Below are 18,499 nucleotides of genomic sequence, written 5' to 3'. Positions count from 1 at the left end.
CCATGAATGCACGGAGTGCTGGCATCCTCTCCCCCGTTGGTGCCTTGACTCCTCCCACCACCTGTTTGGCACCAACCAGGAGAACTTCAAATCCCATGATGAACAATAATGGTGAAATGGAACACCCCATGGCAATGCCTTTCTCCACCTTCTGCCAGCCTGTGGTATAGCTCCTGGTGCTGATGCTTAGCTTAAAGTCAGAGAAGTAGTTGTGTACCATCTGTTTCACTTCCTTTGGTACCCAGAAGAACTCCAATGCATACTGGATGACCTTGTGTGGAATAGACCCATAGGCGTTTGCCAAGTCCAGCCAGACGACATGAAGGTCTTCCTTTCTGCTCCTAGCAAGCTGGATCTGGTTCCAAATCGTACTGGCATGTTCTGTGCAACCTGGGAATCCTGGGATTCCCGCCTTCTGGATTTCTGTGTCAATGAGATTGTTGGAAATCAGATAACTGGTGAGTCGTTTGGCTAGCACAGTGAAGAACAGCTTGCCTTCCACATTGAGCAAGGAAATGTTCCTGAATTGCTTGATAGAAGATGAATTCTTCTCTTTGGGTATCAGAACTCCCCCTGCTCTCCTCCAGGCCAAAGGCACACACTGTTTTCTCCAAGCCACACGCATGAGCTTCCAGAGGATATACAGGGTCTTTGGACACATCTTGTACACCCTGTAAGGAACTCCGTTTGGTCCTGGAGCTGCGGATGCTCTGGCCCTTCGAATCGCTGTTGTTATCTCACTCCACTTGGGTGGGGAGATGTCCATGGGAACTGACGGTTGGGCCGGTCTCGGGATGTAACCAGGCGGCCCTAGTGGCTTGTGCCTTTCTGGATCTGTGTATGTCTCTTCTAGATGGGCTTCTAACTCCTCTCTTCCGACACTAAGGGAACCCCCTTTCTTCTCCTCTAGCAGGCCCCTAGCGAATTTATACGGATTCTTAAAGAACGCTGCCCGTTGTTTCTGCTTCCTCTTCCGCTTCTTTCTCAGTCTTTCTGCCCTCCTCAGGGATTTCAGCCTGGTTCTAACTTCTTCCCACAGCACTTGGAGACCGACTTTTTCCTCCGGGCTCGCTTTCCTCCACAACTTCCTTAACTGGCGCCTTCGACGAACAAGTTGGAGTATCTCTCTCTCTCTCCTACCAAACCTGTTGTTACTACTAGACTGACGCTCTCCAACCGCTAGTGTTCCGAACTTTTCACTGCAGAAGTTATACACCATCTCCCCTACACTATTCAGCTTTCGATCAATGTCTCCTTTGAGCCCCTGTTCCAGGACATTGCTAAGGTCGCTATCTAGCTCTTCCCACGCTGCCCTGTTGTTGGCTTTGGGCCATTTGATCTTCTCCTTCTTGACGAACTCAACCTCCTTTACACGTTGACTTCTTGTAACTTCTTCTTCAGGGGGAATACTCTCTACTGGCTCTAGGTTTGGTGCCTCGGTTGGGTGCTGGACACCTGTATCTGGTCTCGGCTCCCCCGGGGAAGCACCGCTGCCAGGAGCAGACGCACCGCTGGTGAAGTCCTGGGGTCTGTGGTTTGCTACCCGCCCCCTGTCCTCGTTCGTCTGACCAGCAATCGCTGTGCGGGTGCGCTGCATCCGGTCCTGGCACTTCATCCTCCCCTGATGAATACGTAGACCCCTATACGTGGTGACGCGTTGCCAGCCGCAGCTGCATGTCCTCATCACCGCTCTTTCTCTTTGGTCCTTAGTTCGTTCCTTATTCGTCACCTGTTGGTCTGGTCCAATGGGTCCATCTCGCTTCCCCGCTCTCGCTGGACCCCGGGGCTGGCTTTCTTTAGTACTCGCTGTAATAGGTCGGGTGACCATCCGTGATGGTCAGACGAGGTTGGGTTACGAGCCCCCCCGTCCCCATGCAGGTCTCTCCCTGCGGTCTCCAGTCTGTTCCTGGTGGTCAGCCAGCCTGTTCCTGGTGGTCAACCAGCCTGTTCCTGGTGGTCACTGGGCAATCCAGAGAGGTAAATTGGACATACAGATCAGAACTGACCTGCCTAGCTGCTGCTGAGCTTGGCGTGCTTCTCAGCACCACGGAAGGTTCCAAGTGTCTCCAGTGCCGTCTCATCAGTTAGACGCCTCCCTTCCTCGACGTTTCGCCCCGTTCTGCCTAAGACGTCTCTGGGGGGTGGGGCAACGAAGCAGGCGTCCCTGCTCCGCTTCAGGCACTGTCGCCACTTCTCTGGAAGGACTTCCACGCCTTATCCTTTCTCCTCAGCCACAACACGAAACTGCTTCTTTCTGCTTCTTCAGACACCTGCCTAGTGAGCTGTGTCTGGGCTTTTCCCCTGATGTTGAAGACCCTGCACAGACGCATGAAGGAAGCCCCTACAAATCCTCTTACTCCGACTTCTACTGGGTATAAACGTGTCTGCCATCCTTTCTGCTTGCACTGCTGGACCAGATCATCATATTTCAGCTTCTTTCTTTCAAATGCTGCTTGCACATTCTCCTCCCACGGGATGGTTAGTTCAATGATGAGTGCAGCTTTCTGATCCTCGGACCACAGAACTAGATCCGGTCTAAGAGATGTCTCGCAGATGGTACTCGGGAAGTGGAGTTGCCTGTCCAAGTCTGCTCTCATCTCCCACTTTCCCCTGCACAGAATACTGCTTCCTGAGTTAACTGTACCAGTGACTGCTGTTGCTCTCGGTTCTGACCCTCTTTCACAAACTGGATAGACTGAAAGGATGATGATGTTCTGGAGGATTCGTTTCTTACTTCCTCGAGCTTCACAGCTAGCTGTCTTAACACCTTGTTGTGTCTCCATGTGTAGCGCCCTTGTTGCAGAGCAATCTTGCAGCCTGACAGAATGTGTTTCAAGTCGGCTTGAGCTACCCCGCACAGCTGGCAAGATTCTTCATTCCTATACCACCGGGTGAGGTTACGAGGGGTGGGGAGGACGTCATACGCTGCTCTCACTAAGAAACTCAACCTGGCACTCTGTATATTCCACAGGTCGGTCCATGTGAGCCTTCTCTCGACCACACCATCCCAGTTTAACCAGGCTCCTTGTTGGCTCTGGCCAACTGCGGTCACCATCCTGCCCTCCTCCTCCATCCTTCTAACCTCTTGCGTCACCAACTGCCTCCTTTCCCTGGGGTTGGCACTCCTCCATCTCTGAGTACTCTCACCCCAACCTAGACCGGTTCTTCCTACTTGCACTGCCCCTACCAGGTCCTTGTGCTTCAGTCTGCTCACAGCTTTCTCAATGGTGTCTTCCACACTCCACTTTCTCCCTGTGTCTACACCTCTGTTCGCTGCTCTCACTGAAGCATCCTGGGACCCTTCCAGCTCCAGGGAAAGTCGGACCTTGTCGAGCTTGAACTCTTCTGCAATGGATGTAAGTGGAAGGTTTAGCTTATTTCTGCCAAACAGGGCAACCGTGGACAGGCATCTCGGCACTCCTAGCCAACGTCTGAAGTAGGAATTGGCCTTTCTGTCTATTAAGTCGACTGTAGATAAAGAGATGCTATATGTCTTAAGTGGCCACTTGAGTCTCGGAAACAGCCTGGACTGTACACACCAGATTTTCAGTCTTCCTGGTAACTCACACTTATCAATAAGTCTCAGGCTGTTACATGCTTGGTTGACTACGTCCTGGCCTCTACCTCTGTCACTCAGACTACTTGTATACAGCCGGCCTAAACTCTTGACTGGTTCTTCCTGAATGTTCGGGATTTGTTGGCCGTTTACTGAGAAGGTCCTGTTGCTGATCACTCCTTTCCTAAGAGAAAGGCTTCTAGACTTCGCGGGTTTAAACTGCATACCCGCCCATCCAGTCAGTTCTTCTAGTCTCTGCAGCAGACGTTTGTGCACGGGTGCGGTACGGAGAATGCTTGTCACATCATCCATGAATGCACGGAGTGCTGGCACTACCTCCTCCCCGTTGGTGCCTTGACTCCTCCCACCACCTGTTTGGCACCAACCAGGAGAACTTCAAATCCCATGATGAACAATAATGGTGAAATGGAACACCCCATGGCAATGCCTTTCTCCACCTTCTGCCAGCCTGTGGTATAGCTCCTGGTGCTGATGCTTAGCTTAAAGAGCACACATACTTCGTGCTCAATCAGAAGTACATGATAAATGAAGACATATCCTAACCTCCCCCTTCTGTTTGCCTTCCTAGTGTGGACATCATGCAGAAGAAACTGGACTCAGAACAGCTGGGCATTATTGTACTGGAACAGTTCATGCAGGAGTTCTTTGCTAATGAGGTAAGAACAAATTTACATGTACACTATAAAACATACATAAAACTTCTTGTAGCTACAAGAATTTCTTTTCCTTTATTCAGAAGTCCAGAACAAAAATTCTTGTATGTCAGGGCTCGACTTGAAACTACAAGAATTTCCTGTTCTTTATTCAGTAGAAGTCTAGAAAAAAATTCTTAAGTGATTTACTCGTGTACCACTATATGCTCAAGTGTTTACTTATATAATAAGACTTATTTCATTTTCAGGAAAAGTCACCCATTCCAGAGTCTTTCACAGTTTATCATTACAATGGGCTGAAGAGATCCTCAAACAATGGAAAGGTAAATACACACCTGTGTCTAGAAGTAGTGGATAGAACAGAAGAATGATATGATGATCAGTTCTCAAAGTTTCTCTAAGTCACCATTTTGAACTTGAAAAGGCATTTAAAATTAAGAATAGTCTAATATACCTGTATGCACAGTGGCAGAAAATGGTTACGTTGGAATATAGAGAATGCTATTTACAAATGTAATTGTACTTGTGCCAAAAAGCAGTTACTCAAGCAACTGGATATGATTAAGCTTGAGTAACTGCTTTTTGGCGTATTGTATTACCTGGATGTCTAACCTTCATCGACGTAATTGTACTTGTTTATTCAACTTGAAATATAAAGGTTTCAGCACCTTGCCCTTGAAATATAAAAAACAGCATTGCCGCATGTACTAACTACAAATGCCCCCCTCCCCACTTCCCCAGGTTCAGTACCAGGAAGGGAAGGCTATGATACAGGAGCTGGGGGAAGTCAAGTGTGTGACAACAGACAACTCCGCTATCAAAACCTGCCTGGCAACCAAGTGGCCTGGAGTGGAGGTGCTCTGGGACAACGACATTAGCCCCTCGTTGAACTGAAGCACATTCACACAGACATGTAGCAGTGCATTCGACGAAGCTGATTCAATCAGACCCAGGGAAGCTTAGGCTGTGCTTGTCATCAGGGCGGGGTGAAAGAAAGAAGCACCGCATTTGTGCACAGATTCGCACTGTGATGCAGTTCAGTTACCATGCATGTCAAATGCACTGAACAATCATTCAACTGAAATCTTTGAAAAAAAAACTTTTTTTCTGTCAAAAAGCCATTTTCACACTATACTTTACCTTGTGCTTTGTGTAGCTTAGCAATACTCTTCTCCTTTTTGATGCACTTTTTAAACTGCTGGAATTAATGGAGAAAAAAAATACAATCATGGCTGTATCTGTAAGGAAAAACAGAAAGGAACAAAGAATGCACTTTATCCAAATTACCTGTATACCTTGGAGATATTAAAACTCTATCCTACAAATTGTAGTTGTTGGGAAGGTGAAATGTGGATCTATCTTTTTCCCTTTCTCCCATTTATGTTTGGAATCAACATTTGTAAGATGTTGTGTTGTACCCTTTCTCACATTTTTGTCTCCAAAACGATAATTTTGAAAAAGCCAAGAGACCATAAGATAAGAAAGATACTGTGTAGACTAACACCTTGCTCCTGATGAGGCAAGCACTTCAGTATTATGTTGCGTTATGCTTCTGTTATTGTTAATTGTACATCAGGGTAGAGACTCCAGATCTAGTAGAATCAGCATTTCTACCAGTAAAGATCCTAATTCTTGTCTTTTTCAACAGAAACTCTGATGATTGTCTCTGTTCAGAATTCTACCGGCAGATATCCCCATTGAAATTTTAAGATACTCGCATAAAAGACAGTTGCAACTTCTCAGCTCCAATTCATGTCAGTTTAGATCAATGGATTCACTTAAAACTCAGGATTCACAATGACAAACTACCCAAACACATTCCTAGCTTCCTGATTCCTTTCTCTGTCAACAGATACTCAGATCAGCATCTCAACTGGTAAAATTGAGGCTACTGATAGAATCACTGATCCTAACAGATCGGAGTGTCTACCCTTATGTTTTAACTTTTTGTGTTTACTTATGTTTATTGAAGTTATGGGATCAACAATACACTACTTTGATGGTGCTAAGAACTCAGAACTTGATGTTCATATATTACCAGTGTATGTAATATTTTGTACACAATCTTTTTTTTGTGTGTTGTGTGTATATTAACAGAAAGACAGAAATGGTTTTCAATGAACCTCACACTCACCCCCAGTCTATGTACATGTATCTGTGATTTGCTTACAGTGTACCACCCAGACTATACAGTGAATACAGTGTTAATGATATTCAAAGTAATTTCAGGGCGGCCACTAATAAATAGCTAGAACCAGCCCACGATACAAAACAAGCAACCGTTTTCCATCAGTGACATCAAATTTTGCGTCACAGATATCAGTATGCTATGTGATAGGTTAATTCAACTTGATGATCAGAAGATTGACTTAAAATATCCAGTTTTGCTGCCCTGAAATTGCGTTGGATGCCTTTAAACTCACAAGCTTTCTAGTCATCCCAACTTGGCAGTGTAAAAATGTATGTATATACTACACTAAGTTGTACAGGAATGTAGACTTTGTCTTTTGATACTGCCTATGATTATCAAGTCACTAGGCTAATTTTATGGATGCATGCTGATTTTGGCTTGTTTGGCAGTAAGGAAAATGCTTACAACATGTATGTAAACTAATGGGCAAGGGTTAGAGACAATTCTCAAAGAACATGATCAAATCTAGTAGTGACTTGGTAAAGGTAGTGCAAAATGAGAGAATGTCATGAAATTGTAATTACACATTTGTAAACCATCAAAAGAAATCGGACTGCTGTAAATGTTCTTATTATCAAAAAGATGTCATCCATGAAATTAAGATTATACACATGCCCCAACTCCTGACCCCAGGCTTAACAGCTCATAGAAGAATGTATCAGTCTAGTTTCTAAAGTTGAAACACTTAAAAATTGTGGGAGTAGGTCACACAAAATGCATAAGCCAGACCATGTATAAACAACACTTATGGCAAGACAAGTTTACTGTAGTCAGAATCTACAGTAGAAATTATGGATGTTTGTTAGGTGGAAAGTAGCCCAATTTTGTTGGACTTAAATATTGCAGTTCAATGTTAACATTTTGTTGTTTTATCAAGATATTCTCCACTGTATCCTATGTACAGTTGTCATGAGCACTTATAATGTCTAAACTTCTAATATTTCTGTCATCAACGTTGCTTGTATGTGAAACATTAAAACTTCATACACACTCTATATCTTTGTTTTGTATAGTAATATAAAATAGTGTATTAGAATAATACTGTATGAAACGTTACATCTGTATATATTTGCATCGTGGTACATTTTAGATCTCTATCTATGGCAATCACTCGATATCTTTATTTGCAATCAGATACAGATTCATGTACAGGTACATATTCATGTACAGATACAGATTCATGTACAGATATACAGATATACAGATTTTCCGAGTAGTATGACCGTGTCAGTCCCTACACCTGAGTGAGGGTTACAGTTGACACGGCTGCCTTCGCGTGAATTTGTTTAAGGTGGATAACAGGTTGCGAATCTGAGACCCACACACTTGGGCACCCGTCTTCCCCAGCGGATCCACATCGAGGGAGACGTGCTGGTTCCGGTTGGGATGCTTGCAGCGAGCTGCCGGATGACTTGGTTACGCTCAAGGTCCGCCTTGATCACGCCAGCCCGCCTGGCGCTGCTCTCGTCCGCCAGCTGAAGACAACTGCCGTTGGAGACTTGTCCCTCTATTTGAGGGGGGATACGTGTAAAGTGCCTTTCCCAAGGGCACAACGTCGGTGCGCATGTTCGGACATGCCCCTGTGTTCCGACCCGGAATCGAACCCGGGGCTCTTTGTTGAGCGCCGAACGCTCTGTCCACTGCGCCACGCGACGCCACACATTTTAGATACCACTGTAGTAAATACATGAGCATGTAACTAGTTAATATTGCACTTTAGGTGAACATCAGAAGGCGGCGCTGCTGCACGGCACATACTGTAAAATTTGCGCAGGGGTCAACGCGCAGGTCATTCCCTGGTGGCGGGAGAAACAGAAATAGGGAGGGAAAACATCGATATCTTGGCAAAATTTCCCGACTTTTACCTCCACAATGGCGACTGAGAGTGGAGTCTGGGCCTGGGATCACACTAAGGAAGCCTTGGCGAAGTTAGAGTGCCTTTTGAAGTGCGGAAAATGGTAAAGAAAGCTTTCAATCGCCACATATCTGTATCTTTTTGTCTCTTCCGCATGAAGTAAGATCACGCGGCAAAATCCCCATGATTAACAAACTTTACTTTTAGGTCTGCCCCAGTTATAACCTTACATGTTCCATTTCCTAGTGGTCATCTATTGAAGGAGCCCTGCTCTCTCGGAAGCTGTGAGCATCTTTTCTGCAGGTAAAAACATGCATCTTGATAGCCGTGGCGACTCTTGACTCGGGCCCTGCATTGCATTACCCTCAGCAAGAGTCGTGGAAAGATCCATTTGGCAGAACTGCACATTTCCCGTTGGCTGCTCGATGCTCCGTTTTTGACCCGGTTTTTTGCTGTCCCGAGCTTCCCTACAATATAACTCCACAATTGGCCGGGTTGCCGATGTTCAGATCGGCCTAAATATTCCACAGCGCGACGGGAAAGTACTAAAATAGCTAGTCGGTACATCCGCGCCGCCATCTTGGATATAGTCGGGCATGTCCGCTACCGCCGTCGGGAACGCTCGGTAGCGCCACGATTACCGAAGCGGGACCGAAAACTCTCCGATCATAACCGGAAAGCCTACCGAGCGTTCCCGACGGCGGTAGCGGACATTCCGGACTATATCCAAAATGGCGGCGCGGATGTACCGACTAGCTATTTTAGTACTTTCCCGTCGCGCTGTGGAATATTTAGGCCGATCTGAACATCGGCAACCCGGCCAATTGTGGAGTTATATTGTAGGGAAGCTCGGGACAGCAAAAAAACCGGGTCAAAAACGGAGCATCGAGCAGCCAACGGGAAATGTGCAGTTCTGCCAATGGATCTTTCCACGACTCTTGCTGAGGGTAATGCAATGTAAGCCCGAGTCAAGAGTCGCCACGGCTATCATCTTGATATCTATTTGAATATTATAAATAAAATATGTGATATCTTTCTTTTTGATGATTATTACTATATTTAAGCGTAGAAATTATATATCCTTGCTAGTCATCATCAAAAAACGTGAAAATGATGAGGTGGTCATGGGCAGAGACTGGGTCACGTACAAATTATGTATGGTCCCAAATAGTGCCAGTCGTGGTCACAAATGGGCAAGTGGCTATGTGGAAAAAACTTAGACCGAGAAAAAGCGTCCTTATGGTTGCTTGGGCAAGTTTGACGACATACCTGTAGTTTGGGTTGATATTGAGAGCTAAAACAAGTCCAGTGAACCTAGACCCGCTCCCCACCCCAGGTCATGTGTGTGGCAGGACGTAGGGAACAGCTGCCCAGTGTGCGACATGCCAGCCTGGGTCAGAGATGTCCAGACCAACCGCCGGCTGGAGGCACTGGTCAGTCTCACCGGGCAGCTACGAGCTGTCCTGGACGGGACAACTGCAGCGGAACCCCAGGAGAATGGTTTGTTTGTTTTGATGCCTTACATAATAGCTATATACAACAAGTAATTACCAAAAAAAATACCATTGTAAAGACTGAAATCATCATCGCTAATTTTTATGCATAAGAACTGTCCAGGTCATATGATAGGGTGTCCAATGAGATGATTTGTGCCTTTTTCAAGGTTGTCATCTGTATCTGTATAGCCAGTATGACTGCCCTTTGGCGTAGCACACCAGCTTCAATAGTCACATTAACATTCAAGTAAAAGCAGTTAAGTACATAGGGTGTTCTGTCTTTATATTTGCAGATATGGAAAAGACTGACCAGAAGCAGACAGAAGAGATTTCGATGTCAAATGCTGAGATGGAAATTCAGGAGCAGGAAGCTGGCACTAAAGTGGGCCACGTAGGTGTGATGGAGGAGATGACTGATGACCATCCAGTAGAGCAGGACCACAAAGGTGTGATGGAGAACATGCCTGATGATGAACCCTGTACAGACCAGCCAAAGACAGTTTTGAAGGAAACTCCTGCTCAAGGAAGCACCCAGAAAAATCCTTCTGAAGAAAATAAGGAAGATGTCCCAGAGCTTCAGACACCCACCAAGGATCAGGGTAAGAAGGCCACCAAGAAACGGGGTGGCAGTAAACAGAAGTGCCAGGTCACCTTGAGAGCAAGGACAAAGAAGAGTTACGCAGAAGACAACTACAGTTCAGAGGCAGAGAGTGAGAAAGAGTCTGCATCTAAACCGCCTGATCCTCTGTCAGTGTTCGACTTCCACGGGTCTCCCACTCGTGCGAAGAAGGCCTCTAAGCAGACGGGAAGAAAGCTGAAAAATCCTGCTTCCTTCAACTTCTTCCCAGCACCTAGCCAGGTGGGTCAGAAGTCAGGTCAGGGGTCAGGTCAGGGGTCGGGTCAGGGGGCAGGTCGAAGGTTCAGACGGGTCACCAAAGAAGGACTAGCAGACAAGAACCAGCAGTGGGGGTTCTCAGATTCTGGAAGGAAGAAGAAACAAGGGAGGAGGTCCAGTCCCTGGAAGAGCCAATTGGAGAACTCCCTTGTCAGGAGGGTTTGCTTTGCAGTGGAAAAGGAGGAGGAGGAAAAATGTGAAGGAACAAGAAACAAAGGAACTGAAGAAGCAGCTGAAGAGGAAGAGATGGAACAAATGAGGAATGGGGGAATGGAAGAAGCAGAGATGGAGGTAGAAAATTGTACAGGAGTGGGGAATGAAGGAATGGAAGAGGCAGTCACAGAGGATATGTCTGTAGAGGATGAAGAGAGCAAAGAGCCAGCTGCAAGGGAAGTCGCACAAGGTGACAAGCCTGTATCTGTCAAAAATAAGAAGCTGAAAACTTCAAAGAAGACACCAGACGGACATCTTGAGGCTGTTGCCCTTCAGGAGGAAGGAAGTAAAGAAGAAAAAGAAGAGGTTACCACTGAGGTAGAGAACTCTTCTACACCTGAAGACATTGAGATGCTGCAGGAGTTACACACTGGAAAACCTCAAGAGCAAGACACTGCATCTCCATCTGGTGAACAAACAGGTAAGAAGAGAAGGAGGAGGAGTGGAAGACTTAGTGACAGAGATAAGAGTGTGGAGAAGGTCGGCACCTCTACAAGAGGAAATGAGAATTCTCCTCAGAGCTGTGACACCCCAAAGGCAGGTCTCAAGAAGAGGGGAAAATCTCCAGTACCAAGGAAAGCACTGCTGTCTGAGCAAGATGAAGATAGCACACCTTTAAAGAAAGTTCACAAGAAAGTCAACAGTAGTCTAGAAGAAGACGATGAAGAAAGTGCCGACACCTTAAGGAGAAAAGTTGATAACCGAGACAAAACAAGAGGAAACGTTACAAAAGATGAAGGGAGAGTTAGCCTATCCCCTGTTACCACTCCACAAAGTAAGGCAGGGTCAAAGGGCAGGAGGTCATCAGTCCTGACCCCCAGGGGTCACAGGTCAAGCCCACGGGGGTCACCAGGTCATGTGATGAAGAGGAACGTGAGAGGGGAGACACCGCTGCACCTGGCAGCCATCAAGGTCAGGAGGAACCTAGAATTTCCTTTTGCCCAGGTTTTTAATATCTAAAATTTTTTAAAAATCCGAAATCAAGCAACTGGACAAGCAACTTCTCTGAAAGTACTAACCATCCTCCATTTTCATGTGTGACTATGCAGTGTTCTTGCCAGTATATGTTATTTTGCCATTTGACAGAAGTGATATTTTGGACACTGGTAGAAGTGGTAGTATTGTTGTACCTGGATGTCTAAACTTCTTCACATTAAATTCCTCTAACCTGTAGTTGTGGTGTGTTTTACAGGGAGATGTGGAGACAGTTTTACTTCTACTGAAAGAAGGTGCTGACCCCAATGTCAGGGACAATGCAGGATGGACACCATTGGTCAGTAGTAGGTTGATGTATGATGGTAACTCGAATGACAAAATAACTCAGTATGCCATGTACCATACTGTAACTTTTTACTGAGGAGTCCAAAGTTTCATTCTTGTATGCACAAATACCACAAAGTGATATGCACAATACATTATTAGATCCACTCAGGTGTAGTACATTGTACGTTCTGCTAAAGTGCTGCTTAAAGTATGTTTTCTCTCCCAAAGACAAAGTACACCAATTCACTCACTCACTATTCGGTTTATCATCATTCTGTTATTTCTCCATCATCAGAGGGTTAGACGTGCTTGCACGCTGATGCTGAGGCTTGATGGCAGCCAGCCATTTGCCTCTGTCCTGTGGGTTGATGTTCTGCAGGTTAAGGTGGAGAATGTACATTTTCTTGTTTTTCCCATGCAGCATGAGGCATCAAACCACGGACACACAAGGGTGGCGGAGGTTCTACTGGATCACGGCGCGCTGATCAACACCACCGCATTCGAAAACGACTCTCCCCTCCACGACGCTGTGGCCAACGGAAGGGTGGAGGTTGCTAGGTTACTGGTGTCCAGGGGAGCTTCACTAGATGTCAGGTGAGGGGTTGACTACATGTAGGGTCAAGGGGAGGTTCAGTAAATGTCACGGGGAGAGTTTTGCTTTGCCTGCATGTGAATCCCTCCTAACCGAGTCGTACCAACAACTTGAAAACTCATACATGTTGCTTCTCTCATTTTGGGAAAGAGTATGGCAGTTGAACACACCACTTGTGTACTAGCTCCTGTTTTTAATTTGAATCTGTTAACACTATTTAATTTCCGTCTGTGTGGTTGTACTCTTACATGTCTTCTTCCCTCTACAGGAACAAACTTGGGTTCCTACCAGGGGACCTTGCCACTACTGAGGCCATGAAGGAGGCCCTCAGCACCAAGCCTCTACACACACAGCCACAGGTACATCATATACTAACTCTGAGCCATGTACTAACATAGGGGTATGTCGGTGAAGGTTAGACATCCAGGTGATAAGATACGCCAAAAAACAGTTACTCAAGCAACTGGATATGATTTTGGGAACATAACAGAGGCATAGGATAGAGAGACTCTCAATACAACAACTCTTTACACACACAACCACAAGTCTTTTTTTCCGTACAGAACTGTGAGAAATTGATTGTTAGAAATGCAGTCTGATTGTTAGTCTGTTACTTTCCCTACTGACCTTGACCTTGACATAAAGTTTCAAACAATGGTTTTGATGTCTCAGGTTGTCATGACAACAAGCAGCCAGGTCGGCCAGGTCGTTGCCTTGGCAACAGGGCTGGACAACAAACAGAGGGAAGCCCTGGAGCAATGCATGCTGGTCCTGGATGGAAAAGTGGTGAAAACATTCAGCAACCAAGGTAGGAATGCCATAAGTAAAACTGATTCAAAGCATTTTTGAAAATGCCATACTTACATGTATAATACATGAGTACAATGTAGATTTCTACACAAAAACTGAGGGATTTTTTTCAAAACTTTTGTGGACTGCCAGACTGCCCCTACAGCTGACAAACTACATGAGTGAGTGAGTGAGTTTACACACGTGCCACAGGTCTTTGTTTGTTTGTTTGTTGTGCACAGTCAGTGAATAACAGCAATGAAAGTAAAAGAATCATTTGATGTCTTGTTTTTCCCCTATCCAGTGACCCATCTGGTAGCGGCCTGTGACGAAGCCGGGCACTGTTCTCGCACTATGAAGTACCTCCGCGGGGTTCTCACCGGGAAGTGGATCGTCAGTTTCAAATGTGAGGCTAGCTTTACTGCCGGGCTTCCAGAAATGCTTCTGCTGTGTATATCTTTAATAACAATATCATTTTGATACTGCAATTCATTTTTTCTTAACTCCTGTTTTCTGCCAGTGGTAAATGACATCATTATGTTTACCTTTTCAGAAGGAAAACATAATTTGTTTTTGCTCTGTTTCTTCTTCCTCTTCTTCCTCCTCTCCAAACAAGTAATGTCAATGACCTGGACCAGAAGTCTGTCACCATGGTAACTAGTGTTGGGTCCTTATATCATGTTGCAATTTTATAGCAGGAGTGATTTAGACTCCTGTCAGTCACCATATGTATGAATGTGTGTTGAGTAAGAATTAACAGCATACAACATTATGCATTTGCTTTGCAAATATTACCTTTCTAGTGTATTTTTTATTGTAACTCTAAACTTAAGTTAGTCCAGAGCCCAATAGACTTGAATGTTCTCTCTGTATGTGTGCAGGGGTGTCTGCCTGTCTGGAGCAGCAGCAGTGCGTACCTGAGGGGCCGTATGAAGTCCTGGGCACCACGGCTAAACCTGGCAGTACAGGGGCCAGCAAGGGGTGGATTAACAAGGAACAACAGGTCTGTTTGTTTGTTTGTTTGTTTGTTTGTTTGTTTGTTTGTTTGTTTGTCTGTTTGTTTGTTTGTTTGTTTGTTTGTTTGTTAAGCCCAAGGCTTTCACAGATTCAGAGCTAGAGATTTTTAAGAATTCCTTGTTATCACAATCAAATGTCACATTCGCAGATTTTTCACAGACCACAGATTACATGTACATGTACTGTACAAGCATCTAAATTCCACCATACATATAGCATTGTATGCTGTCATTTTCCTGACTTACATGATTGAAGATTGTACCTTTATGGCACAATGATTTATATTTTTTCCTAATCTTACACACTCTAACTTGTGACAATACATCAGTGGTACTGTACAATTGTAGAATACCTACAAGTTTTCAAATAATCTTGAATTAATTTTTTTCCCTTCCTCAGCTGCCAGGGCTGTTCGATGGTTGTCACTTCTTCCTGCACGGAAAGTTCCAGAGTCCGACCCCCCCCAGGAAGGAGCTGTTAGAGCTGATCGCAGACGGGGGAGGGGGGGTGCTGACCAGGGAACCCAAACCTGACAGTGACTGCTTACAGGTCAGTGTTGTTGGTTAGGTAAAGGTTTCCAAAGTAACTACATGTATTCTGGATGACAAAATCTGTCTGAAGCAGCAATCAGCCAGTCCTCTAGTAGTGGTGTCTGCTGAAAGGACAAGTATTGTGATTTGAGTTTCGGTGCCTTTCAACCCAACATTCTGTTTGCAAAAGGTGATTCATTGGTTTCTACCAGTACCGCACACATAGGTGTGATATTTGACCCAAATCAATGTTCACGTTTGATGCCTACCTATTCCACTGGGAGGTAACCTGTCTAAATGAGGCATACTCTAACCATACTCTTTCCTAAATGATGCCTGCTAAGTAGAGAAAGTGGTACGCACCACTTCAAACTATAACTCAGTTTGGAATTGAACCCATGACTAGTGCTGCATACCGGTTCACTGGACTTGGATCCGGACTTGTAAGAATGTTTAGGTTCAAGTCCAAAAAAAAACTAAAAGTCAAGAACTGAGTCCGGACTTATTACCATAAAAGACCATTTCACATACCCCTTTTTCTTTCCAAACCACCTAAAACCTTCCGTAGATTGCAAAATATTTGCTGCAAAATGAAGAAAACATTGCCATCGGGCATCGTCAAGTACCGGCCTCCATGTTGTGTGGCCAAATTCACCTAGACAACATTGCAAGGTTGCCAACATGCAATTTTGTATATGCCATGGGTTTAGGTCCGGACTTACAAGTCCGGAACTGAACCTAAACCTCTGGACTTGAATCCGGACCTGAACCTAAAATTGGGTTTTAGGTATGCATCACTACCCATGACCTTAGTACCATATGCAAGGCTGTTAGAAGCTTTATGTAGTCAGGCTAGTGCATTTCTGCAACTCTGATTGTTCCTAACTCCTATTGCAGGCCTCGACTACAGTTGCCTACCACGCCCGTAAGGACTCAGACCTGGCCCACTGTTCACACTTCATCCTGTACGACCAGAAATCTGCCAAGACTCCGCCCAGGGTCCGCACGGCCAAACTGTGCACGGTTCCTGTCAGCTGGCTCATGGACTGTGTGACGGTCTTCAGCCTGATGGAACTACCCGACTGATGCTGTTGTTTTAAAGTAATCTTTATTGCAACGTACATACAAGATGAAAGGTCGATGCAGCTTGGGTAAAGCCTAGGACAGCCCTTTATCTCTTGGCTTAGTTTGCCTCTTATACTAAGAGGAGGGCACAGGGCAAACTACTAACTTGATTATGCCATGTCACTTTTTTTTTTAAAGATTCAAGATATATTTATTGATCAAACATTGCAGTTGGGATGCCACTGAATTGCATTCAAATGTTATGACAACATACGATATTGCACATATAACTAGCATTCATACAGTATTGCACTTCATATTAATGGTTTACAGTCACTAAAACAAGTATAACATTTCGTAAGTGTATACAATGTAGCAAAATAGTCAAGGAAGTTGGTTGCTCCAAATAGTTTTAATAAAAAAATGTACACGTTACAATTTGTGTTTTTGTGTTTCTCCTGATTGTCTACGGGTCAGGGACTCAATATATGGCTATGTTGATTTGATCTATGAATTTTGTCTGTTTCCCCCCAAAAAACATACTATAAATCGCACAAAGCAGCTGCTGAATATGCCGAAAATTGCAAAAGGAATTGGAAAAGGATACTAATGTCGCAGAATGCCAAACATTACAAAGGAAAAGAGTCTATTACTTTTATATAGAGATGACTCAGACAATTGAGGTTGAACCCAAGGACACAGCACGTTGTTCACGTGTTGTGATTTTCGAGGTTTGTTTTTTCGACTGTTGTATAAGACACGTGTTATTGTCCATGGCATATATAATGGTTCGGACACGTGCACGTGTCCATGCTTGGCCCAGTTGCAACATTTCATTATAAAAAAAAATAGGGGCCATTGTTTTTAAAGTCTGCGAATGAGGCTACTACCCTCCCTCCCATCGAATATTGACATCTGTTCATTGCTTGTTTTTTAGTCGTCACTGAGGAAGCGCTAGCCTTTGTCTGCCGAGTGTGCTGGCACGACACAAAATTTAAACAACTCCTGCAATGATATGCAAAGAGTGAGTGTAACAAGTCGTTCGGTATGATATAGCTAGCTGCCGCCGCGCCGCGTGCCTGCGAAGCTGGTGTGTTACGTACGCCGAAGGGCGGTTATACCGGCTATACAGATACAGAAACAGATACAGAAGATGCAGCCCACGACCTCCTTGTTCGTATTGACTTTGCTGACGACTACCGTTGGGAAGACCGTTGATTATACGGGCCGTAAGTTAACGCACGTCCCCATAGACTCCATCGCGTCAGACGCCCATACAGTCCGACTGTCCGACAACGAGATATCCCACCTCGGATCCTTTCACTCAACCCCGCACATCCGTTACCTGTTCATGGACAACAACAGGGTAAACAACCTCTCTCCACAAACCTTCCAAACTCTGCGGGAACTACTCGTCTTGGATCTTGACAGAAACGACATCGGTACTCTTCGCGACTTCACCTTTTCGGCCCTCGCCACGCTTTCGGATCTCCTTCTCTCCAATAACCTCATATCTGCCATCTCGGAGCGGGCCTTCCACGGTCTGGCAAGCCTGGAGTTCCTGGAACTTTCCGGGAACCGACTGTCGGTGTTCCCCAGGGAGGCTATCCGGCTGATTCCTAGTAAACAACTGATGTTAGTCCTGCTCATGGTCAACAATATCAGCCGGATACCGGGAGATATCAAATCCCTCCACCCGTCCGCATCGTACCAGTTCCAGGGAAACCCTTTGCTCTGTCCTGAGGAAGACTCGAGTCGCGACGACTCGCCTAACGTGGAGAACGTGTCGGTGTGGCCCAACATAAGACCCTACGGCGTCAACACTCTACGCAACCGCACTCTCGTGATGAAGTTTTTCTTCATCAAAGGTCGGCATAACTATTTCGGCGTTCTCCCCAACACCTTCTACGTTAATGAGCACTATGACTTTAATCTACCCGAGGTTGCCGTGGAAAGGAGCGTGGGTTATTACGTCTGGAACACCCCCACAGGACGCCGCCTGGTCCCTGCCACCAAAGCGCTGGAGGTCGAAGATTTCTTGGCGGAAGACTCGGGGATGTACACGTGTGTGCGGGACAAAACCGGGGACCACCATGTCCTACCGCATCGATCTGTTGCTGTGCCTCGATCGCATGCGGTCTGAACGGGAGAGAGAGGCCGAAGGAAAACGACAACGTCCCCGTCCGATGACTTTTCATCACCGGCACGAGATAAAACCCACGCCTGCGCGGGTTCTAATTCTACGGAACGATCCTGTTGTCCCAACGGTTCACTGTCATCTAATCAGGAGTTCTGTGTTGTTGTTGGAAGCAACGGCGCAGAACAGCCAAAACCCGACCCGCGCCTGGTACATCATCATCGGC

General features: G+C 45.6%; 3 protein-coding genes across 3 annotated transcripts in view; all 3 read left to right on the top strand.

Moving 5' to 3' along the window:
• Window positions 1-7,418, top strand: part of LOC109474674 (ubiquitin carboxyl-terminal hydrolase FAM188A-like) — a 14,746-nt gene extending 7,328 nt beyond the window's left edge. Inside the window, exons 13-15 of the mRNA XM_019775022.1 lie at window positions 4,146-4,233; window positions 4,479-4,553; window positions 4,972-7,418. Coding sequence (XP_019630581.1) covers window positions 4,146-4,233; window positions 4,479-4,553; window positions 4,972-5,124 — 316 coding nt within the window. The 3' untranslated portion in view covers window positions 5,125-7,418. The remainder of the gene's footprint in view (window positions 1-4,145; window positions 4,234-4,478; window positions 4,554-4,971) is intronic.
• A 779-nt stretch (window positions 7,419-8,197) lies between these two features.
• LOC109474683 (BRCA1-associated RING domain protein 1-like) lies at window positions 8,198-16,642 on the top strand. The gene is made up of 12 exons (XM_019775032.1): window positions 8,198-8,379; window positions 8,523-8,579; window positions 9,613-9,776; window positions 10,066-11,792; window positions 12,073-12,153; window positions 12,565-12,737; window positions 13,004-13,094; window positions 13,408-13,543; window positions 13,829-13,930; window positions 14,406-14,527; window positions 14,941-15,090; window positions 15,969-16,642. Exons 1-12 carry the CDS (start codon window positions 8,294-8,296, stop codon window positions 16,155-16,157), a joined length of 3,078 nt encoding a protein of 1,025 aa, XP_019630591.1. The 5' UTR covers window positions 8,198-8,293; the 3' UTR covers window positions 16,158-16,642.
• Window positions 16,643-17,214: 572 nt separating this feature from the next.
• On the top strand, window positions 17,215-18,325 carry LOC109474690 (amphoterin-induced protein 2-like). The gene has a single exon (XM_019775039.1). It carries the CDS (start codon window positions 17,290-17,292, stop codon window positions 18,277-18,279), a length of 990 nt encoding a protein of 329 aa, XP_019630598.1. The 5' UTR covers window positions 17,215-17,289; the 3' UTR covers window positions 18,280-18,325.
• The last annotated feature ends 174 nt before the right edge of the window (window positions 18,326-18,499 follow it).

Source organism: Branchiostoma belcheri, unplaced genomic scaffold (assembly GCF_001625305.1).
Source record: "Branchiostoma belcheri isolate BF01 breed outbred unplaced genomic scaffold, Haploidv18h27 scaffold31, whole genome shotgun sequence".
Classification (NCBI taxonomy): domain Eukaryota; kingdom Metazoa; phylum Chordata; class Leptocardii; order Amphioxiformes; family Branchiostomatidae; genus Branchiostoma; species Branchiostoma belcheri.
Note: the sequence above shows the minus strand (reverse complement) of the source record. Positions and strands in the feature narration are given on the sequence as shown.

Bases quoted from the DNA above. Each gene is read 5' to 3' on its own strand.
- LOC109474683 (XM_019775032.1), top strand. From the start codon at position 8,294: ATGGCGACTGAGAGTGGAGTCTGGGCCTGGGATCACACTAAGGAAGCC. The intron at 14,528-14,940 runs GTCTGTTTGTTT...TCCCTTCCTCAG, and splicing joins GGATTAACAAGGAACAACAG to CTGCCAGGGCTGTTCGATGG. The intron at 15,091-15,968 runs GTCAGTGTTGTT...CTCCTATTGCAG, and splicing joins CTGACAGTGACTGCTTACAG to GCCTCGACTACAGTTGCCTA.
- LOC109474690 (XM_019775039.1), top strand. From the start codon at position 17,290: ATGCAGCCCACGACCTCCTTGTTCGTATTGACTTTGCTGACGACTACC.